Source organism: Grampus griseus (genome assembly GCF_964374135.1).
Source record: "Grampus griseus genome assembly, chromosome: 12".
Classification (NCBI taxonomy): Eukaryota; Metazoa; Chordata; class Mammalia; order Artiodactyla; family Delphinidae; genus Grampus; species Grampus griseus.
Genome location: NC_139006.1, coordinates 5,691,696 through 5,715,476, shown reverse-complemented (window position 1 = coordinate 5,715,476; position 23,781 = coordinate 5,691,696). Strand labels below are relative to the sequence as shown.

The following is a 23,781-nucleotide window of genomic DNA, read 5'->3' as shown; positions in this document are numbered from 1 at the left end:
TCCAGGGTGCTGACAAGGAACAAGAGAGTGGCCTGGAGCTTGCCCTGGTGTCTGGCTGTCCCCCGCGCTCATGCAGAAACCCCGACTCTCTCCTCCTTCTGAGCCATCACAGTGGCCAGTTTCCCACACGTCAGAAGCATCCAGGTCGGGGGAGCGCGCACCCAAGACAAAGCTCAGCATTCTCTCTCCAGCCGGAGGTGGCGACAGCTCCCCGCCGATGCCAGCCCCGGGATGCTGCAGGCTCCCTTCTGACAACCTTTACGGCCGCCCCACTCCTGTACATCAACTGTCCTCAGTCCCCGCTCCAGGCGCTGGCCCCGTCTCCTGCTGGGCCCTCCCTGGTTCCCGTACTCAGAAGTGACCCAGCACCCCTGCTGCATCAGCCGCCAGACCTGTGCGCTAACCACAGCGCCACGCTGCCCGTCATGAGCGCCGGTGGGCAGGTGCACGGCTGTCCAAGCACAGAGGCCATCGCTCTCCCTTGGTCCCTGCAGTGAGGACAGCATGAGGCTTTGATGATGGACACGTGGATGGCAGGCCCCACATTTCCAAGTTCCAAGGCTGGGGACTCACACCTCCCCTCCCCAAGCCTGACTCTTCATCCGTAAAAACTAATTAAACCAGCCAGTGCGCACAACAAGCGTTGTGGAGGTGCAAAGCAATTAGTGGTTTCTCCCTCGGTCCCCATGAAAGGGGGCGAGTCCTGCAGGCAGAGACAGCCTGAAGTTACTGGGGGAGAGTTCGGGGTCCACCTGGGCTCCATCCGGCCCGACAGGCCTTGCGTGGGGCCACCAGATCCTGGTCCCTGCAGCACCCTACTCTGGGGCCGCACACCTCGCCTTCTCCCTCCTCACCAGGCAGGCCACTCGAGGCCAGGGAGGGGCCAGTGGCCAGGAGCTGGGCCAGTGCCTATTTCTGGTCTGGAATGGTGTGCCTGGGGGCTTCCCTGCCCCCTCCACAGCTGGTTCCCTGTCCACCAGAGAAGGGGGCTGGAGACCAGTAGGAGCTGCCAGCAGAGCCCTGGGCCTCCCACACAGCTGGGTCGAGACTGCAAGCCAGGCCAGGCTGACCTTTCCCAGGGGAACTAGAGCCTCACATCCCAGCCTAGTGCCTGCCCAGCATGGCGCTGGGCCCGAGGGCAGGCAGCCAGCTCCCTGAGGCTGCCCTGCACATGCTCAGTCCTCACTTGGTAGGAGCCTCAGGACAGGCAGCCCTGACTCCAAGCACAAAGGAAGGAGCAGGTGCCCACCTGCCAACCTGGAACCCTGCAGCCATCCTGTCCCCTGTCCCACTCCTCCCCATGCCATGGTCTTCCCCATGCTCTCAGAGTAACAGCCAAACTCTGTCCCACAGCTGGTAAGGCCGGGGGGTGAGGGGTGGCCCTCCCGACGGCCTCTCCATTCCTTGCCTCTCTTCCTCTCGTTCTCTGGGTTTTGATAGCTTCTCACTTGACCACGCTGCCCTTGCCACAGGGCCTTTGCACATGCTACTCCTTGGCTGGGAGGCCCTTCCCTCTCTCGTTATCTGATTAATAGTAGCCAGGCCCATGGACTCACTCATCCAAACCTCACACCAGCCCCATTCCCATTCTGTAACTAGAGTGCGTGAGTTCAAATCCCAGCTCCACCAATTGACAGCTGTGTGACCTTGGGCAGCTCACTTAACCTCTCTCGGTCTCAATTTCATCATCTGGATAAAGACACTAGTAATAGCATCTGCCTCATAAGGTTCGTGGGGATGAAGTGACCTGACATACATGACGCCTCTAGCTGTACCTGGTACCCAGGCGTCCCGACAAGTACTTGACAGTGTTACTTCATGTTGTTCCGTGCTTTGGGTGTCAGCCCAAGGGCCCTTCCCCAGCGCCGTGAAACCACCTCCAAATGTCACTCTACGCTTGCTCAGCAGGCCGCTCACCTCCAGCCCCTTCCCTGCGGCCCCGGGAAGCGCAGGCACTGGTCAGCGTCACACACCCACAAGGGACAGAGCTGGGACTCAAACCCAGGAAGAAAGGCTCCAGAGTCTGTGCTGAACTGCAGGCCCGCCCCTTCTGAGCACGTACTGTGTGCCAAGGGCTGCACGGATATGGCTCATGCCACTCTTAGGATGCCCCTCGGTGATGGCATCCCAGCCTCCTTTTGGAGGACGAGGGAACATGAGGCCAAGACAGGGATGGGCCAGGGTCACAAGGCTGAGGAGGTGGTTATCATTACAAACAGTGACAGGGAACTCAGTGTGTCTAAGTCATCACCCCTGTAAGCGCTTCTGTTTTCTTTCACCAAAACCCCACACAGGTGGTTGTCCTGGATTAAACGGTGTTCCCCACCCGCCACCAAATTTCATGTCCACCCACCTGTAACCCGTGAATGTGACCTTATTTGGAAAAAAAGTCTTGATAGATGTGATCGAGTTAAGATGAGGTCATGCTAGATTAGGGTGGGTCCTTATAAGAAGAGGAAAATTTGGACAGAGACACACAGAGGGAAGACAGCCATGTACGATGCAGGCAGGGATTGGAATGTCTAGAAGCCAAGGAGCGCCGAGATTGCCAGCAACAGCAGAGGCTGGAGGAGGAGAGGCAGGACCCTCCCCTGGAGCCCTCAGAGGGAACCCAGGCCTGCCGACACCTTGATTTCGGACTCACAGTCTCCAGAACTGGGAGAGAATACATTTCTGTTGTTTTTAAGCCACTAAGTTTGTACCTTGCTACGGCAGCCCCAGGAAACTCATACAGTGGGTGATGCTCTAATTCCCATTGTACAGATGAGGAAACTGAGGCACAGAGAGGTTGACTAGCTTGCCTGAGGTCACAGAGCTAAAAGGTCCAGAGGCTGAGGTCCAGTTTCTCTCTGGGGACGGGGGACCCTCTGCAGCTCATCCTTCTAGGCCTGGCTCCTGGAAGTCTCCTGGGATGCCTGGGGCAGGCTCAGTGGTCCCAAGGCCCTGGGGACACCTGGCTGCTCACTTCCTGGGCTCCCTGAGGGAGGGACCAGGGCTGGCTCATCTCTGGGTACCCCTGCCCTGCACAGGGTGAGGCACTGGGTCGATGTAAATGGGTAGGAGGATGGGTGGGTACCATCTGTCTCGGGCACAGCTGGGTTTTGGGTACCTTCCTGGGTTTCTGAGGGCCGGGGGCACTGGAACATTCCTAGCCTCTCCACCCCCGCCCACTGTGGAGAAGGAGTCCTGGGGGCTGCCAGCACCTGCCTCCTGGCCCCGATCCCCTCCCGCCGCCTGGAACAGGCAGCCATTAGCAGCCACCCCGAGCGGTAATCGTCCAGATTGCTATAATTCACGGCGGACAAGCACACTGGCACTCATCACATTATCACAAATGTCACTGAGCAGGGCCTCGGCGTGCACAGTCCCCGGGGGGGCTCGCACGCTGCCGTCTCCGCGGGCAGGACCCAGGATGAGCTCGCTGCCGCCACTGAGGATTCAACCTTGAGACAGTGGGGCGCACTCCCGTCCCAGCCGGTGAGTCATCCCCAGCCGTCTCCCAAAGGAAGAGAGAGGGCAGCCTCTGACTCAGCCGACTCCCGGTTCCCGGGCAACTGGGAAGGAGCTGGGGATGGGGCTGCCATGACAACAGAAGACACAGCACAGGCTGGTAGACCTGGGACATGCACCCCTCACGGCCCTGGTGGGTGGGTCCCCAGGCAATATCACTGCCGGTGGCTGAGATCCCAGGGTCTCACGTGTGGTTAAAAAAACCATGCAATTCTACACAAATGTTCTCAACAGCATTATTCACAATAGCCAAGAGGTGGAAACAACCCAAGTGTCCATCAAGCAATGGATGAATGGATCAACAGAACTCCTCTGTTCACACGGAGGAATACAACTCAGCCATAAAAAGGAATGAGGTGCTGACACAGGCTACGACATGGATGGACCTCAACAACACGATGCTGAGAGAGGCCAGACACAAAGGGGCGTATGTTATGTGATTCAATTCACGCCGAAGTCCTGAACAGGCAAATCCAGAGACAGAAAGCGGACTAGTGGGCACCAGAGGTTGGCAGGGCTTGGGGAGAATGGGGAATGACTGCTAATGGGTACGAGGTCGCCGTTCGGGGTGGCAGAAAGTTCTGGGGCTAGAGAGTGGTGATCGCTGCACAACGCTGTGAATGTACTTAACGCCACTGAATTGTACAGTTTAAAATAATTAAAATGGTAGATTTTTACGTTATATGTATGTCACCAAAATTAAAGGGGGGAAAAAACATCACACATTTTCAAATAAAGCCTCTTTTGCACCCCATGGTGAATCCACACCAAAAACCACCAAGTAGACACAGAAGACAGGAGAAAAGGACAGCGTGGCCCCCTCGGGGGGCTGACAGCACCCACTGACCCCCGGCAGCCAGAGACCATGCGCACAGGCCCCCGTTAGTGCTCCCGAGACGCTGAAAATAGGGCCTCACCTGCGAGAGGAACCAAGGCAGCTCCTCCTCTTCTGAATGAGGCTGAGGGTCCAGCCCGGCCCTTCCTCCAGGCCGGCCTCACCAGAGGCCTGGGAGCTTGGAGGAAGGAGGTCTGGAGCCTCCAAGGGACAGCGTGCCCGGACAGGAGCCCTGAGGGGAGGGGCTCGGCCCCCGGTAGGGGCCTGATCAGGTCTGGAGCTGCTCCTGGTCAGTTTCTGAAACACCAGGACCAGACGCTCAGGCCCCCAGGCACCCTCTCCCGGGGCAGAGGGAGGGGAGGGGGTGGGCAGGGCAGGCAGCCCATGGTCCAAGGTCTCAGCCTCCGGGCCCAGCTGTCCTCGCACACAACTGTCCCTGTGCACCTGGGTCCTTCATTAGAAAGGCCATTTGCTCCGTCCCTGAGTCATGACCTGGAGCTCTGGGCACAAAGGAGCTGCACCTCAGCAGTGGGGCCTCAGCAGGACCTTGGGGACAAGAGCTGGGAGGCCCAGGTCACCAGCTCCAGGACCGGGCCATCCTCGGCCTCTGTCCCTCACTCCCTCGTCCACAAAACGGCCGGAAACAAGACTTACCTCTCGGGGCTGGGGTCAAGATGAACGAGAGCAAGCAGGCAAAATGGGGCTCAGATGCCAGCTCAGCCTTGGCCTTCCTGCTGGCGCTGAGCTGGTCTGACGGCCCCTGCCCTGGGCACAGGGGAGGGAGGGGCAGCTAGAGCATCTCCCAGAGATGGGGGCCGGGGGATCGACACCGACGTAGTCCCGACAGTGCCGGGCCATCCTTGGGACGCTTAGTGCCTGTTACCTCCGGCTTCTCTTGGCCAACCCGGATGCCCCTCTCTTTTCACAGATGGGGAAACTGAGACCCAGAGACTGGTCACTGAGCCAGGAAGTCAAGGGTCCAGCCATTCTGGCTCCAATGAACAATGAATGTGCTGGTGGCTTCTACAGAGAACGCAGGGTCAGCACCACAGCGCAGGAAGACGGCGCAGCAAAGGGGAACAGCTTGACCCCGTGACCCCGCCGCGGTGGCCACCAGCAGGCTCTGCACCTCCCAAGGCACCTGGGTGCTCTGCCGCCACTCAGTCTGCAAGGCCATGACGTGCTGGTCCCAGTGGCCACGGAAGCCGTACACCGACAACATGGCCACACAGACCCATTTTCTGGAGGACAAAACTGAGGCTCCGAGGAGACGCGGCCAATCTGAGAACACCCACCGCAGACCACACCACAGCCCCGTTTAAGGGCACAGGTCAACCTCCTCCCCACCACACGAGCTGCAGGACCCGGATGCCCATCGAGGGCGATCAGAGCAGCCAGAAACCCCTCACCTTTCTTGGCTGTTTCCATCTCTTCTTCGGTCCAGCGAGAACTCTCGTTCATCTCCATGGAAGCTGGAAAGGAAGACACAGCGTGTTGGCAGCAGCCTGGAGCGGGGCGCTTTCTCTGCCTCTGGCTACTCGGGGTGCCTGCTGGGTGGAGGGTGTGCAGGCACCTGTTTTGCAGAGGGGAACGCCGAGGCGATCCAGGGCCTGGACCCTGAGCTGCCTCTGTATGCACTCGGCTGGGAGCCTGGTGACCACGTGAAGGAGGAGGCGGGAGAGGAGGAGGGACGTGATGGGCAGGGACCTCACCTGCGCGTGGACCCACTGGGGCCGGGTGACCCTCTGCCGTGAGGGCTGCCCTGGGCATTGCGGGTGTGGAACAGCAGCCCTGGCCTCTACCCACTAGGTGCCAGGATCCCCCACTCCAACTGGGACAATCAGAAACGGTTCCAGACGTGGCCACCTGTCCCCTGCGGGAGGGCCCTGCTCTACAGGGTGATCACTATATTCTCCCCTGACTCATGCGGCACGAGGATGGGGCTGCTCATGTTACTGAGAAGGAACGCAGCTGCCTTGGAGTCGGGGGAGTTAGCCGAGTGTCTGCTAAGGCTGTTTCTGAGCCTCTCCTCCAAGTTCCCCTACACGTGAGCCCTCGTTCTTCCCTGAAAGTCGCTTAAGATGTCGCGAGGGTGGCGAGCGTGAGGGACGTCAGCGTCACGGACTCAGTGCCTGGAACCGCGCTAGGCACAGAGTATGCACTTGGTAGAGGCCGCTGACCATCAGAGGGAAGTTCGGGCAGCTTCCCCGCTCCCTGCTACCATGGCCAGCTTTCCCCTTCCCTCCCACGGCACCCCCGGAGGCAGGCTGTGGAAGTGGAGCCTGGGGTGGGAGGTGCCCATCAGAGGGCCTGGGGTTGTGTTTTCCACTCCGCTGTCCGGCCCCAGCGTCACCCTGGGGTCCAGGAGAGCTTCCCCGGAAGTCAGGTGCGCCAGTGCACTCCTGAAGGGAACCCTCCTGCCCTGGGTCTCCAGGCACTCCAGCACCAGCCCACAGGAGCTGCACGGGGTTTGTGGCCAGCGGGCTGGCTTTGAACCCCAACTGACTGGGACTTTACAGAGGCAACATCCCTTCTCTAAGGTTCAAACAGCCCATGTATGAAACGGGTACCAATGACCTCCGACGCGGAGAAGGAAGAGGTGCCTGGCACAAACCCTGGGTGTGGACGAGGCGGGCGTCTGTGAGACAGGGAACATCACCGCCATCAACTCCCACCCCGGGAAGACATCCAGGTGGCTGGGGCCTCAGCCTGAACACTCAGGCCATGGGTCCGGGTTCCCGCACACGCCGGAGGGCAGGCCCCAAACGGCCAAAACGCTACAGACAGCAAGCACACACCGGCTGCCCCCCTGTGGCCGAACTTGGGAACTGCTACTCAATTCTTCTCTTGTTTTCCCCCTTGGGGTAGGGCGTGAGGCTCAGAGCACCTGGGGGTGGGCACCCACTGAGCAGAAGGAGAAACTGAGGCCCACAGAAATGAAGGTACAGGGAATTCCCTGGTGGTCCAGTGGGTAAGACTCCACACTTCCACTGCAGGGGGCACGGGTTCAATCCCTGGTCAGGGAACTAAGATCCCGCAAGAAGGGGTGGTTTTTCGGTGGCCTGTGGGATCTTAGCTCCCCGACCAGGGATTGAACCCAGGCCCTTGGCACTGAAAGAGCAGAGGCCTAACCACTGGATCACCAGGGAAGTCCCAAGGCCAGATTTTCTGAGTGAAAAACAAAACCAAATTGGTGATCTGGAAGTTTATGTGAACTCTCCAGCTCTGGAATAATCCCGGCTGACAGCCAGTGAGACTTTCCCACGCTCCAGGCACTGTTCTAGGCCCTTCCTACACACGAAGTCACCAAAACGCTCCCCCCACGGTTACAGGCATTACTGAGGCACAGAGAGGTTAAGGAACTCGCCCCAGGTCACACAGCGAGCGTGCAGCTCATGCTGGGATCCTGAGCCTGCTGTGCTTGCGGCGCCCCTGCTCCAGCCCGAGACTCACCCAGCTCGGCGCTCTGCTGCGGGGTGATGGCCTCCTCGCTGTTGGCCTCATTGGCCATTGAGCGGGTGATGCGGCCTTTGCGTCTGCCCTGGCTGTTGGCGGTTTTGCGGCCTTTGGAGGCCACTGCCTCCTTCTCATCGTTGTCTTCCCCAGAGGTGTCATCCGTTTTCTCCCTAAAGGCCAGGGAGGGGAGACAGGGATGGTTTCACCGGAGCCGGGAACCTAGGTGGCGGTTTCAAGAGACCTGCTTTTCCTTAGCAAGATGAGTGCTGGCTGCCAGCGGTTTTCTACTAATCAGAGGGTAGGAAAGAGGGAAAAAGCTTGGGGCGAGGGCTGGCTGGTAGCAGTCTGCGAGGCTCCTTTATTCACCAGACGAGGGAGTATGCCTGGTAGCCGTCTGCGATGCCATCTTAGTTATGAAAAGGGAGGTGTGAACTGGTAGCTGTTGTCTGCTTTGCTCTCCTAACAGGGATGTGGGCTGGGAGTTAACCGACTGGCTATTTTATTCACCAAGTAGGGGTGTGGGCTGGTGGCTATCTGCAAGACCATTTTATTCACCAAACAGAGATGCTCTCTGCTCTCTGTCTGCAAGATGACTGGGTTAACGGCATGGGGGGTGCAGGCTGGCACAATCTTCAGGCCACTTTAATTCCCCAAAGAGGAGACGTCCCCCAAGGGGTCCTGTAAACGACACTGACTTTGCCTTCCGTATTATCATGGACCACTGTGTCCTGCAGAAAACGCAAGAGGAAAGTTTCCTGCCAGTCTTATGCAGGCCGAGCCCGGCGTGTGGGGAGCATGTGACCTCAATAACTGGGGCGGGGACTTTCTCAGAAGCCAACTCGGGAGACTTTACTGCGGGGTTCTCAGATTTATCACCTCCGCCTTCCATTCATCTTCCTGAAGGGCCTTGCAGGAGCGTCTGGGAGACAAGGGGTAACAGGCCAGATGCTCTCAGAAGCCACATTCCTGAGCCCACTCCAGGTACCTGGCGCTAAGCCCGTGCCCACTGCCCCCCCTTCCTCGGAGTGAATCTCCAGCTGGCTGTGCTCCCGCCCCTGGCAGGCACGGGAGGCTGCCGGTGGGCCCCCCCCCCACCCCGAGGCGAGGCTGTGCCTTGATCTGCAAGAACTCACACCGACAGCGGATCATTCTAAAGGTGAGGGCCGCCGCCTGCCTGCATACCTAGTCCTTCCTTCGTGAGCAGCGAGCGCCTCTGACCCCCCCTCCCGCCCCCAGCATCTCAGGAGACTCGGCCGAGGAGGGAGGAGGCAAAGAGTTCCAGAGTCACTGCCTGGATTTATTCGCTCAGGAGTGGAGCTCAAATGAGCTCTCAGTCTCTGAGGTCTCCAGAGGCTTCGAGAAAGAAAGGGCGGGCGGGCGGGCGGGGAGAAGAGCGGGCTTCCGGAAGGGGGGCTGTCGGGCACAGGCGGAGCAGAAAGTGCCTCCCTTCGAGGCAGGCGATCTGTAGACGCCACCACCTCCGCGCACACCCTTCCAGGGGGCCGTCCACGGCCCCGTTCGTGCCCCCCACCCGGGGGTCGCGGCCGGGCTCCTGCTGCGCGGCCGCCGGCCTTACTTGATCAGCTCCTCCTTGCCATCCTCCACGTCCGGCTTCTCGTCCTCCTTCTCGGCCTCCTTCTCCTTCTCCTTGTCCTCCTTCTCCTCCTGGCCGCTGCGGGGCATCTGCTGCTGCTGCTGCTGCTGCTGCTGCTGCTGCCGGGCCCCAGGGGAGGGCAGGGGTGGGGGTGGGGGAGAGGAAAACAGTGAGACAGGTGAGCCTCTGCACCTGGGCTGAGCTTGGCTGAGAACCCAGCACCCTCCGTGGTGTGAGCTGGGCAGAAACCCCCGGGCACTGGGGGGAGGCAGGAGTCACGGGGTGAGGTATAGAAAGTGCTAGTGTCAGACGCCTGGCCTCTTTCACTTGGTGACTGTGTGACCTTGGATGAGGGTCTTGACCTCTCTGTGCTCTGATTCTTCCCCCTGAAATCGTGCCGACCCCTTAGCCAGGGGCGGGGAAGCTGAAATGAGAGGCCCCTTACAGAGCCGGCATCTGGCACCAGTATTTACATGGGGCGGAAGCCCCCAAGGCAGGAGGGAGGGGGCCCTGGTCAGCTTCAGGCAAGAGCATGGTGAACATGGGGGAACCTGGGTCACACCCTGACGCCCCAGCCTGCCTGCCTCTGACAAAGCTCAGGCCATCTCTCTAAGCCTCAGTCTCCACGTCTGTAAAATGGGCAGATGGAAGTGTTGTTCCCAGGTCCCCGGGGGCCCGTGTGAGGATGGCTGCTGCTATAAGGAGGGTCCACTTTTGCTGCCGTGGGCCTGTTCTTCCTCTCACATCAGTCAGCCCTCAGAGGGGAAAAGAGCAGGCCCCGCTGGACAGGAGAGATCAAAGGGGCTCACGGCAAAACCAGCCACCCTCCCCCCACCCTGCAGGCCTGTTCCTTTCATCTCCTTCCCAAGTGGGCGGGACAGGTGCTGGCACCAGGCTGCTGACACTGCCCTCACCGAGGGGGCGGGGGGGAGTGGGAGCTCCTCCCCACACCGTCACCCTTTCTGTCCAGCCTGATTTCTCCTAAGGCACACACTGATTCTCTCGGCCACCCCGAAGTCCTCCTTGCGGGCAGCGGCCAGACCAGACCATCTTTCCAGCCCTTGGAAAAGATGAGCCAAGTGAAACGAAAACAAGCACGCCGCAAAGCCTCTCAGTGTGTCCCGAGGGGCGTGGTCACACCAACTCTCCAACCAGGGAGAAAGAAGCCAAAGCCCGCGGGGAAAGTAAGGGTGGGGCTCGAGAGTTCCCGGTTCCCTTTCTCCCCATCTTTCCTCCACACCAGGAACGCAAGCCAGTCCCTGGCACAGGCTGCCCTGGCCCGTGACCTCACCACCGCCAATCCCCCCCGCCCCTCTCTGTAGCTTTAATTTATGGCCTACGATGCGGCTGAACACTGGGGCCAGCTACAGGCATCCTGTGGACGCCGGGGCACACAGCGGGGGCCCGCACGTTCACGGGGAGCCGTGGGCTTCCCGAGGCTGCAGCAGTGTCCACCCCGGAACCTCCTGGCTCAGGTCTGCCCCCTTCTCTCTATTCTGTAAGAGGAGGGGCTGGAGGGGGGGAACAGCCTCCCTCTACCCCCTGCTATGTTGCTGTCAATTCCCGACGCGTGGCCCAGTGTCCTTGAACTAGCCTGTCCCTCACCACCGCCCCAAACCCTGAAACACTAAACTTCCAGCAGCCGGGGAGCTGTGGCCGCCTCTCACCCCTGACACGTGGAGCCTCTGCTGGAGCTGGCCCCGCAGATGGTAGCTGGGGCGGAGCAGACGAGGGGGACCAGGGACCAGGACCCAGAGCCGGGGGAGGTGGCACGGCCGAATGAGGAGGACTCCCCCTCCTAGGGGGCCGCTCGGCATGGCTGCTGTGGCCACCAGCGAGACATGCCCGGCTTCTGCACACCCAGGAACCTGACGCCCAGGGCCAGAAAGGGCAGGGCCGGGGCTTTCCAACGGCAGAGAGCGTGACGTCTCCTAAGACCACCGTTGGTGCCAAGAACGCCCGGCTGGGCTGCAGCCTCACTCCAAAGCTTTACCTGCTGTCCCTCCCAGCAGCCGACTCCAGGCTTCCCTCCTGGAGCAGCTGTTATTGTCCCCTGGGTCCAGGCTGGTGGGGTCTCCAGGCCCCCTGGAATCTCATCCTTGGGCCGCCAAGCAGGCCACCGTCTGCCCCCGGCACGGCCAGCACGTCGCTGCCCAGCAAGTCTGCACCTGCGCCCTCCTGCCCAGGGCCTTCCTGCCGCCGTCCCCCCTCCAAATCCTCAAGAAGCCCCACTGCGGAAGATGCCAGCATTTCCCAAGAGCTTCCTACACGCCCGACACTGCGCTGTGCACAGTCTATTGACCAGCTGCTCCCAGCCCCTCTGCAGTCCTGAGGATAAAGGCAAAGATGAAAAAACCAGCAGTAACAGTGACCTGGGGGTCGTCCAGGGGGGCTGCTCCGCCCCCACAGCACGCCGAGCACCTTGCAAATATCAATACTATTCCACTTACTGCCCTTAGCCTGCCTCAGGAGGAAAAGGGCAGTGATCACTGCTCCCATTCTGCAGAGGAAGAAACTGAGGTTCAGACTGGCAAAGCTGCCCCACCTCAGAGCGAGGGAAAAGGGGGTCCCAGAGTGGGGAGCAGGCGTGATCCTGTCGTCCCCAAAGCCCTGCTGAGAGTCTCACCCAACTCCACACCCTGGTCAGCATCTTGGGCCTCAGATGGGGGCGCTACGGGGATCCCTGCCCCTTTCTGCCTAGCCTACCCTGGCCCCCTTGCAAGATTCCTCGAGTCCCGATCTGGGCCTGGGCCAGCCCATAACGACCCCCTCCCCTGAATAATCATCCTCTTCACAGCATTAGTAACAAAAAGAGCTCCAAGCGCCACGTGCCGGGCACGTGTTTTATGTACTCCCTCATCTCCTTCACCAACCCCCATCTTGCTCCCATTTTACAGAAGAGGAAACTGAGGCACTGCCAAAGCTGGGAAACGGCAACGCCAGGATTCAAACCCAGAGCCTGAGTTGACCCTGGTTACACCCAGGCCTCTCTCCCTCCTGCCATCTCCACCCCCCCACCTGCCCCCACCCAGTCTCGTGAGGAGGGTCCAAAGACCTAGTCAGCTCTAGAACCCGGTCATTATTCCCGTCGGTTGCGTCCCACCCAGATGCGCGATCCCAGTGTCAGACCCCGTGACCTTCTTCTCCCTGACACTCCAGGGCAGGGGCAGGCGACTCCCACACCTGACCCTCTGGGAGAAGTGGGTGCGGCGACTTCAGAGCCACCCTGGAGCCGTGGCGCAGAACCCCATGGACGGGCTCCCGGTTTCCTGGGGCCTGAACTCCACCTCCCTCTGGAGAGGTGTCCGTGTGCCCCGAGCTGAGTGATGCGAGTGGAAAAGGATGAAAGGGAGAAACCCCAGGGCAGTCCTGGTCTTAAACGTGGTTTCCACTGGGAGGGATCGTCAGGCATAATGGTGACCACCTGCCTGGCCTCCTGGTGGGCACAGGAGGTGAGCGGCTGTCGTGGGGATGCTCCTCTCACTCTGGGAGATTGACGGCGTGAGAGGGAGGTCCAACTGCCAGGCCCCGGTCAGCCGCCTCTGTCCCCGAAAGCCTTCGACATCAGAGGACAGCAGATACAGCGACGGCTAACTCAGGGCCGATTCACACGCGCTAGGTCTCCGCAGCTGATCTCAGGCCCATCGCGGACTGCGGGACGGCGCTTGCCGGGTTTCATGGGCAATTTAAAGCCACTGTTCTCACAACTGCACACACAGATCACCTGAGGAGCTCTGGGAAGTCCCGACGCCCAGGACCCACCCACACCAGTCGCATCAGAATCTCAGGGTGAGAGGCCGGCATCAGCGTGTTTAGTTCCCAGGTTGTTGCCATGGGCAGCCTGGTTTGACGACCAGAGCATAAGACAAGGAGCCAGAGAACTTTCTGTAAGAGCCAGATGGTAGACCCTTCAGGGCCATCGGTCCATCAGTCTCTTTTGCAACAACTGACTCTGCCGTTTGTAGCTTGAAAACAGCCAAAGTGTAAACAAGTGAGCATGGCTACATGCCAACAAAGCCATTTACAAACACAGGTGGAGGGCCGGATTCGGCCTGCAGGCCATAGTGTGCCCACCTCTGCTACCGGCTAGCACTGTCCAAACTGAAATGCACACACAAACCAGCTGGGGATACTGGGAAAATGCAGGTTCCCACTCCGTGGGCCTGAGGCAGGCCCGAGACCCTCTATTTCTAGGTAGTTCCCAGGGACGCCAGATACTGTTGGTTGCCGGACGACAGCGTGAGGAGCAAGGCTTCCGGGGGTCCCTGTTTCACAAAACACGTCCAGGACCCTTGCCACGGGCAGCAGCGGATGCCTGTGGACACGGGAGAAGAACCAGAAGCCAGACTCCACCGTCTCAAATGATTCCGGAGCGCAGGATGAGGTTCACCTTTGCTTTCCAGACATGCCATCGGTCACGCCGACAATGGGCTCCGTGCCCAGTGCTTGGTCGTGAACGTCCCTCCCAAACCACAGCACAGCTCTGAGGAAAACCTGCCCGGATCTATGGTTAGCCAGAGCCATCAGTTCAAATCCCCGAGGGACCCCTACTTCCGGAGCGCTGAGTGCTGGACAGACTGAGCGTGCTCTGTGCTGAAGCCCCAGACTGGCTGGGAGCTGTGCAGAAAATGATATGGATACAAACAACAAATGCTGATGAAGCACACGAACATGTGACGAGGCTTTCTCCTCCTCATGTGATACCTGCAGTTAATAAAATCCTCCCAACAATGCTGGCACTGTCTCTGTTTTATAGAAGAGCGCACAAAGACACAGAGACCTTAACCCGCCGAAGGTCACACAGCATTTCCTAGCAAGATCCTACAGGCAGGTGCTCTGCCTCTCACCCTGGGGAATCCCAGGCCCCTCTTCACCCCGTTTAAGCCAAACTGTTCATTCCCTCCACAAGCACGCTCACAGAAAATACAGTCCCCAACCTTTCGGAGCTAGGACAGGACCGATGGAGGCTGCAGGGACGAGAAAGCTTTAAAAAGGCCCAGCACATGGCAGGTGTGACAGTGACGCGTCCTGACCAGCGGGGACGAGGTAGGAGGCCTCCGAGCTGAATCTCCAGAGGCTTTTGGTGGAGAAGGGTGAGAGGGGACGTTTCAGGGAGGGGACTTCTTCAGGCAAAAGCATGCCGACGTGAAATCGCCCACGGTCCTTACAGAATGACATAGCGGACTTGGCTACAGAGCTGGACTGGCTTTAACGCCCGTGCTCGGAAATACGGGAGGTGCCCTGACAGCTGTGGACAGCCACTGAGGGCTTTTTTCAGAAGGTGGAGGGTGGGCAGGATTGATGTGTTCCATGCCGTGTTTTAGGGCGATGCGGCAGTGGGTCAAGGGGTGGCCATTGGTTCCAAGAATGAGAGGAGAGAGTCCAGTGAAAAGGTGGGACCAACCATCCAGGGAGGAGCCGGTGAGGTTTAGTGCTCAGAGGACGGGTCCTCTAAACGCCTGGTGAGACCTTCCCGACACCCAGCAACACCGACTGCGGCACAATCTCACTCATTCATTCAACAAACACTCTGCTGAGCATGTACTACGTGCCAAGTGCCTCTAGTGAGCAAATCCAGGAGGGGGCTGCCCTCGAGACACCCTATCTCTTGGCAGTGGGGGAAGGGAGATCGCAGGAGCCCAAGGTTGGTGGGAGGAGTGGGGTCAGGGGTCAGGACCAAGACACAAGAGTTTTCTGTTGCTGGCAGCCCCTTCCTGACATTCGGCCCCCACCATTCTGATCCAGTTCACGTGTCTTCCTGGAAGGAAAAGGCAGGCAGGGGATGCCGCCTTGGCCCGTGAAGGGCGGCCTTTATAAGACACACAGATATAGGTGTGTTGGGCCAGCGCATACCAGCTCACAAGTGCAGACTTCAGTTTCCATGAATTTTACAGGTTAGTTGTTAAAAACAGCCATTATTCAAAATGGAAATGCACAACCTTACAATTAAAGAAATTATCATAAAAACAATGGTAGTTAAGTACTCAAAATGCATCCCTTCCCAATTACTTGACTCCATTTGGCTGTTATCTGTGCTCTCCTATGCCACTGCATCCACACGGCAGAAGGAGGATATGGTCCCGTCCCCCGAGGCGCTATGCACGGCCCCTTCCCAATTCCACGTTCAGCGAATCAGCATGATGGGAGCATTTACACCATGGTGATCGGCATGCGCTACAGTCGGGGCTTCGCCCCCCCGAAAGCTGGCTGTTAGACACTCACCAGCACTCCACCGCACACAGGCGTGTCCCCAGAACCTGAGCAACGTTCAGCACTCTCGCCCGTGACGTCTGTTCTGCCTGCAAGGAGCTGGCTGCTTGAGGCAGCTAAGGCTCTGTTTTACTGTCAGTCGATCCTGTCCCGCTCCTTGGAATAAAATCAGTGGTCCACGGCACAAGGCTGGGCGATCTACCCCCTGCCCACCTCACCTCCCTAATCCCCACCTTCTCCTCCTGCAAGATGCCACACTTGTTCCTGCCTCAGGGCCTTTGCACTCACTGTGTCCTCTGCCTGAGAGACTCTCCCTCCAGCTCTGACTGACCAGTGCCTTCTTATCGCTGAGGTCGGAGCCCAAAGGATCCCTCCTCTGAGAAGCCTTCAGAGTCTGCTCCCTAAAAGCTGCCCTCTCTCCTGTCAACCGCCTCCTGACCCCAGCTTACCGTCTGTAACCGTTGCTACCACCTGAAAGAACCATGCTAATTTACTTGTGCACTGTCCCTCTCCCACGTGGACGTGACAGCTCTGGGGACCTCGTCTGTCCTGTTCACTGGGGCATCACCTAGAATGGTGACGTTGTGATGGAAGGACAAAACAGACCGGAACTTGGTCGCCGCCTGCCCTCCCCCGGGGCCCCCTCCTGTTGTGGCTGGAGCTGGCCCAGGCACACGAATGCTGCTCTTCTGGTAACTATTTCCTGATTCTTGTTAGCCGAGCTTGAAACGCTTGGATGGGAGGTCTGTCAGCCCCACACAGCCTCTCACCTCCTGGGGTCTGACTGATTCACACTCACATTTTCCACGTCCTCCTGTCCCTTTGGTGTGGTCCGCCTCAGACGGTGCCGACGGGGAGCTGGGTCTCCCCTGCCACTGCCTCACAGCCCATGAGAAGGTCGTGTCTCTCGTCTCCCAAAACGGCAGCCCAGCTTGCTGGGTCCCTGGGGCCTGGCCTTCCTGAGAACTGCGTCCCCCGGGATGTGTCTGGGAGACTGTGGGCCTAGACGAGCCTCCCATAGGTCCCTGCCCACTTAGCACAAAACTGGGCAGGGAATCAGGGACATCTGCTTGCTGGAGCCCTAAATCTGGACACAATCCCGTCCCCAGCAGAGCGGAAGCGGCTGCCTCCCTCAGGCCTGGGCGGCCCGGGAAAGTCCAACTGACCCCCAAGCTGGAGGCCCACCCGGCCGGGGTGGCGGTTTGGGGCAAGCACGCTCGCGCTCACACAGCAGGCAGGGACAAGCTCAGCCCAGTCTGGGGTCTGCTACGCGCTCCCTCCGTAGATCTCACCGGCCCAGGGGGGCGGCCAGGGTCTGGGAACCGGCACTGACTGCACGGTGGCTGCCCCTCCCCCCGGGGGCTGTGCTTGGCCAGCCCTGGCCTGGAATGCCTTCCGGTCACGCTGTCCCCTGTGCAAGCTGCCTGAGGCGCGGGAGTCTCTGGAGTACAGAGCAACTGGGAACAAGGTCACCTGTCCCTCGGCAGGGAGCTGGGAGGGGGGGCGGGGGAGGGGAGGGAAGATGAAGGAGGGTGGGTGCGGGGGACACAGACAGAGACAGGAGGGATGGGGGGAAGGGGGCCTGCAGGAGAGATGGGGGAAGGGAGCCTGCAGGAGAGATGGGGGGAAGGGGGCCTGCAGGAGAGATGTGGGAAGGGGGCCTGCAGGCCAGAGGTGGGGGAGGAGCAGGCACCACCTCCCTGGACTTCCCCCATGACCCCCCAGGAGTGGGAGGCTGGGCGCCCTGTCCCCGTGCCCACCTCCGTGGGAAGAGAAGACAGCCCATGTGGCCTCGAGGAGGAGACCCCAACCAGCGCAGCTCCCAGCTGGGCCCCCTCCCCTCTGCGGCCGCATCACCCTGGGGGATGGAAGCAGGGGCACTCACCCTCGGGGACAGCCCCCTCCGCAGCATGGCCCCCCCATCGCCAGGAGGGCCACGTGGCCGCCCCCGGTCACTGCTGCAGAGCTGGGCCGTGCTGCCTGGGCCGCGCTGGCCTCACAGCCTCGGTTCCCCGACAGTTTGCATAGTTAAGCCGACTTCTGACCGCAGCATTCCTGGGTTCCAGTGCTGCAATTAGCTGGGATAATGTGGCCCCTGCATCCATGAATCATGAACTATAAACTGCTGTGCCGTCACCGGTGCTCCAAGCTGGCCCCCGGCTCGGCCGGTGATTCACCTCGAGGAGAGGACGCTGGGGCACCACCCACACGCTCACCAGCCACTCACAGCCGGATCTCGGGGGCTGGGGTCCAGGAGGTGAGGGCTCGGCGCCCTCCTGCCGAAGCCCAGGTGTGCACGGCTGGCAGGGGGTGGGCGTGAGGGGGCTAGAATTCCTGCGTCTCCCTCTGTCAGAATACGGGGAAGCTTCTGGAAAGTGGGTGGCATCCTCTCTTAAACAAGAAGGGCATCCTGACACTCCAAACGGCCAACACGTGTCCCAGCCACGGCAGGGCCAGGCAGCAGCGCAGAGGACGCCAGGGTGGCCTTGCCCTCTCGGGTCATCGCGGGTCTGAGACCAGACACATCAGTCGGCCGATGCTTTTCATGCAGGAATTTTATATCCCCTTTCCTAACCATCCACGCTTTCGAAAGGCAACCACAGCAATGACGAACAAGGGGCTCAGCACAGGGTGTGGTGAGGCCGCGACGGGGCGTGTGGCACCTGAACACACGAGGTGACATCTTGCGGCCCACTCTCTGCTTAAGCATTGGGGCAGGTCAGGACCACCGTAGAGTGTAGTTGGCAAATATGCAAACATGCAGGATTCGTCCCCAGGATGGACTGGCCAGGTCCCTTTCTAGAAGGGGCCTCCGCCGCTCCGAACGCCCTCAGCCTCTATGGCCCCCTCTGCCCACCTGGGAAGGGCCATTCCAGCGCCAGAGCACCGCCCCCAGGGCTGGTCCAGGCTGCCGCTGAGCCTGTGCCCTGCCTCGACTGCCCCTTCTGCCACTCTGCTCCCTTCCCTCCCCTTCCTTGGCAGGAGGGGACTCCCCAGTAAACACCCCGAAGGCCGAGGTCCAGCAGCAATACTGCCAGGGCACTTGTTAGAAATGCAGATGCTCAAGCCCCACTGAGGGGCGCCACCCAGCAGTCTGTGTTTCCACAAATCCTCGTGGTGAAAGTTCAAGAACTTCAGCTGGACGCCAGCTCCATCTCAGGGTCCATAACTCAGCCCGAGACACGTCCCTCCCTGGACCCCAGGAGGGCACAGCCCAAGGACACTGGCCACGGCCAATCTGGAGTGGATGGTGGTATCGGGAGAAGGTAGAAGGCCTACGATCTGGGGAGAAAAACTTCCCACCGTGGGTTCCCCTCCTCCCCAGACGTGGGGGCTTGAGCCTCGAGCCCGAGACAGCCTCCCCTCATCACCATGGCGGGAATGACCAGGGGAGGGGTGCTGGTGGCAGGTGGGTACCCCTCTGTCTCTGGCCCTGGGCCGTGTCCAGCCAACTCAGGAAATGCACCTTCTACAAGGCGGCAGCCTGGAGAAGGGCCCCGCTCGCTGACACCTCGGAAGTCCCACCTCACGTCTAGCTCAGAGGCTCTTAATCGGGACGGGCTGTGAGACGCCGAGACAGCTGGGCTCAGCTGACACCCTCTCTCTAGCTTCCTGCAGGATCGTGGTGGCCTCGTGCGGCTCTGAAGGAGAAGCTTTACAGCCCTGGCATGCAGTAGGCACTCAATAATTGCCCGCTGGATGACCACACAACATCGTGCATCCGACGCCTCTGTGGAGGTGAGTGGGGGTCAACCTTAGAGAAGTGAAGCGGGAGGGGCCCATCCGAGGGGCATCTGTCGGGCTGACAAGCTGAGCGGTGCCGCGTGGCCATCCTCAGCCTCGGTGTGGCCGGAGCCACGGGAACCACGTGAGGATCACAGCCTGTCCCAGGGTTCTGAGCTGCCAGAGGCGGGCCAAGGATGGATCGGACACAAGGATGGGACAGCAGAGCTGTCACCTGGGTGGCTGCTATGCCCCCGAGGCTGACTGCTCCCCACCCCACGGTGGATCGCTCTCCAGGCTCATTCCCACCTGGCTCTTCTGGCTTCACAGAGCAGAGGGTCTCTGCCTGCCTGACGCCCGACCGCCATCTGCTTGCAGTATCAGCCCACGGGGGGCCGCCACCGCCGGTGCCCATCCGTCCATCCACGTGTAGGCGCCCAAGCACATACGCCCACACCCACTCCGTGCCAGGCTGGGGAACCCCTACCCGTCTCCCTGGGAGATTCATCAGCAGGATCACAGGTTTTATCACATCAGGCCCGCTGCAGCAACCGCACCTTGAATTACCAAGAGGGGATGCGGGGTTGGTGTGTCTGCCGTTTACTTTGCTGTCACGGGGCAGAGGGAAGAGTTACGGCCACAAAGTCAACACTTGGGTTGACCCATTTATTCCATACTTATGAACAGGGCTGGCAGGCGGTGGTGAGGGCAGCGGATCTGCCTGGCACAGGAGTCCTTCCAGGGTTTGCACGTTAATTTCCGTCCCCGGCAGGGCCCGGGCCACGTGGCGCCTCTTCACAGCCACAGCCGATGAGAGGGAGGGCAGAGCCCCAAAGATATGTCCCATCTCCCAAGGAGACAGGGGCCTCGTGCCCTGCCTTCTTCTCTCTTTCTGCAAGAGGCAGGGCGCAGAGGCATCCCTGCTCCAACCTGGGAGCCCCAGCCTGAGATGCCAGCTTGAGCAGACCGTTAAACCTCACCAGACAAGCCCCACGTCTCAGCACTGAGGACGCCACAGCTAACCCAGGACAGCTCAGATGAGAATACGAAGCCAACGCTTCTCCTCTGCTATAAGACACTCCAGGGCCCCCAGGGCCCCGACCCTGGACTCTGTCCCAAGTCACATAATCCTCTCCCTACCTCTTCCCTCAGCCTTACCATACTCCAGCCCAGAGGTCTTATACTGAGGGCTGAGGACAGATTTCGAGAGCAAATGTGAGTTGCCCAGCCTATCCGGTGCTTTGTTGTTATTGGTTCTTACGTGACCTAAGATTTAAAAGTCAGGCAATTTCACATAATTCCCTATCTCCAGCTCATCATCAAAAATCAGATCTGGTAATACAGGGCCAGGTAGTCAAGAGTCAGCTGGAGCTGATATGAGGCACAAGCTCTCTAGTTAGCCCCGGGCCTCACCACTCCCTATTGCCTCCTATGGATTCTCCATCCCTTCATTCATGTAAGACCCTGGAAGGTATTGAGACCCCTGCTCCTAGGACTCTAAGGGTACTGTGCACTCTCTCGTGTCCTGGCGCTTTTCCACCTGCTGTTCCCTCTGCCCAGGACACCCTCACCTCTGTCCTCGTCCTCCCAAGAGGCTGTCCCTCAACCTCATCTTTGGGGTCCCTTACTCGATGGACCCCCTCAGGCAGACCACCGACATGCTGACTCGGAATCACCCGTGTACACCTGGTCCAGACAACGAGCACAGAGTCCCCCGCGTCAGCACACAAATGTCCAACGGGCAGATGAGTCAGCTAGCAAGGCATTAACACCGTGAAGTGGGAGGCATGGCAGCCAGGACCAGGGGCAGGGGGCACCAACGGCCCCCCACTCCCCAGGACTCATCTGGAGATAGCCCCTCCCTAAATGACGTCAGCACACAGTCTTTGCCTCCCTCCACACAAACGTGGCTCTCAGCACAGGGTGAGAATGGCCCAATCTCTCCCCATCTGACTCAGAACCCTTTTGTCTCCAGAGCCCCCAGCCCAGCCACCAGCAAGGCCCTCATGAGCCCACCCACAGGGCCCCCACGAAGGCAGGGAGTCGGGGGGCACTGGGAAGACGAGCAAGAGAACTGGCACACAGGAGATGCTCAACGAATAGCCGACAACGTTTTTAAAATCAATCTAGGGCCTTTATCTCCCCCTTTATTTTGCCACAGTCCACGCCACGCCCTCCTCACTGCCTCTTATGCCGGCACATTTATGCTCCCTGCCCCGGCATTTATTTGAGTTTCTGCATCTCGGTCTAGACGAATTCCTAAATGCGCTTCAATTTCTAACACGCCCCAGCTCGGTCTTTACAACTGAATAGCGCCAAGCCAGTAGGCCTCGGTTTTACACATCTGTTAGACGGGCGAGCAGGCTGGCCAACGGTGGCTGCACAAAACTAGAGGAAAACCCTATCCACAAACCAAACACAGCCACCCTTCAACGATCCAGGCCAACGACAACCAATGCTCAGTCTCAATCATCTTAGCCTGACGTGCAGAATGCAGTGAGGGGTTGACTCTCCCGTCAGCAGACTTGCTTCCCTGATTATATGTGGCTTAGCCAACAGAAAAGTGGGTCGGTACTCCTGAAGCACAGTTCCCAGAAAGCAAGAAAGGAGACACGGGATGCAGGCTAGGAAGCTGCGTGGACCAACCCATCGTAGGCTATGGGGCTTGATCACAGAGTGACGGTTTCATAGGGGACACTGGGACCCCACAGGTGATGGTTGGACTTGATGCCCTCAGGGTCCGGCTCTCTCCAGCCTTGGGAAGGGAAGACGGTGGCCCTGGGGTAGGGGTGGGGGTCTGGGCTGGAAGACGCCAATGACAGGGATCACCCACCTAAGAGAACCTCTCTGTGTCCTGTCCTCCCAGCACATGCTAATCCCGGCCTTCGTCCCTTTCCCCTGTCCGGTCCCCCACGCCAGAGGCCCCAGGGAAGGGCCTGCCCCAACCCCCTCCAGTCCGGCATCTAACAGCAGTGCCCACAGCTTCTGCAGCTTCCGGCCCGCATCCCTCCGCCTGCAGCACAAGCCCACTCCCCCGCTCACCCCCGTAGCCCCAGCATCTGCTCTGGGCTGATTCTTAACAGCCCGGAAGTGAAACAAATCCCTCCCCTCCCCTCCATCTCCCCGACACCAAAACACTCGCGAGCCCCCTTTAAAATGTGTGCCACTGACCCCCTTCATCTTTAACATAATTTACAGAATCTTTTTTTAAACGAATTCCCTTTTCGTCTAACTCAGAGGTCAGCAGACTTTTTCTATAAAGGACCAGATAGTGAATATGTCAGGCTTTGCAGCTTCTGTCAGGACTACTCAACTCTGCTGTTGTAACAGAAAAGCTGCCACAGTAATATGTCAACGAATGGGCATGGCCGGGTGCCAATAAAACTTTATTCACAAAAACAGGTGGCAGGCTGGACTCGCCCGAGAGCCATAGTTTGCCAAGTCCTGCTCTAACTTAAATCATCCTTCAGTCATATCCGAAGCACTGATGTCTGAAAAACGGCACTCTAAAGTACTGGCTGTTTTTTTCTTTCACATATGCATTGCGACAAAACACCAAAAATTCTTTCTAAATTTTAAATGTTAAGTTTGTAGACCAGCCCAAGTCATCCTGAAAGCCCGGCCCTTGCTCTGGGAAGGCGACCCTAATCCACCACAGGGATGGTGGGTCACCAAGCCTGGAGTTCTAGAATTTTCCAGGCTGAGGGTGGAAGCGGCCATTTCTCCCAGGTCCCTTCTCTGCTGCTGGGATAGGAGGAACACCCCCAGAGAGGGTCTCCCAGCCGCCAGGGAAGGGGCCCAAACTGAGGGACCCGCTGCTGAGAAACACGAGGAGATGTCACCGCACGCTGCCCCTGAGCATGCCGGGAGCCCGCCCGGGAGCCCGCCCCGCCCCCTCCTCACCTGGCCCTTGCCGCGGCGCCGGTAGCTGCGCCTCACCAGGCTCTTGTAGTTCTCATTCTTCTTGGTCAGGTAGTAATAGAGGACACACTCAGCCACCGTCTGCAGGATGGAGAGAGAAAAGAACTCTGAGGCGTGTGCAGTGCAGGTGGTCAGAGCAGGAGGCCGGGAGCCAGAGGCCTGGCTTCCAATCCTACCTCCTCCAGGTACTGGCTGGGTGACCCTGGCCAGCTTACCTAACCTCTCTGGGCCTCGGTTTTCTCACCTGTGTAGTAGGGGTACTAACAGCACGTATCTCACAGGGTTGTCATGAAGACCAAGTAAGTTAACACACATACGTGTAAAGGACTTAGGACCACAGAACACACCCTGCAGAGGTGTTAACCTCTTCGCATTGTGGTTGGTGCTACTGGCAGTCGTAAGGACGAAGCTGTCACCTGCCATGCCAGCCCCAGAGAACAACGCCTCCGGCTCCCCAGCTCGGGTCCGTTCGCTCACCCTAGCTTGCTCCTCCCTAACATTTAGGGGCCTGAGTGACCTCTTTCAAGCTTCG

At 59.5% G+C, this 23,781-nt stretch overlaps 1 protein-coding gene across 22 annotated transcripts in view; it reads right to left on the bottom strand.

The window, feature by feature from the left end:
* NCOR2 (nuclear receptor corepressor 2) overlaps positions 1–23,781 on the bottom strand; it is a 222,235-nt gene that overhangs the window by 63,490 nt on the left and 134,964 nt on the right. For 13 of the 22 annotated variants that reach the window (XM_082667559.1, XM_082667540.1, XM_082667545.1 and 10 more), the window contains 4 exons: positions 23,233–23,330; positions 9,378–9,518; positions 7,799–7,971; positions 5,755–5,817 (listed from right to left, as the gene is read on the bottom strand). In XM_082667559.1, the coding sequence (XP_082523685.1) occupies positions 5,755–5,817; positions 7,799–7,971; positions 9,378–9,518; positions 23,233–23,330 (475 nt within the window). Of the gene's footprint in view, positions 1–5,754; positions 5,818–7,798; positions 7,972–9,377; positions 9,519–23,231; positions 23,331–23,781 lie in introns of all 22 variants that reach the window. The other 9 variants (XM_082667549.1, XM_082667548.1, XM_082667555.1 and 6 more) reach the window with 1 other exon arrangement.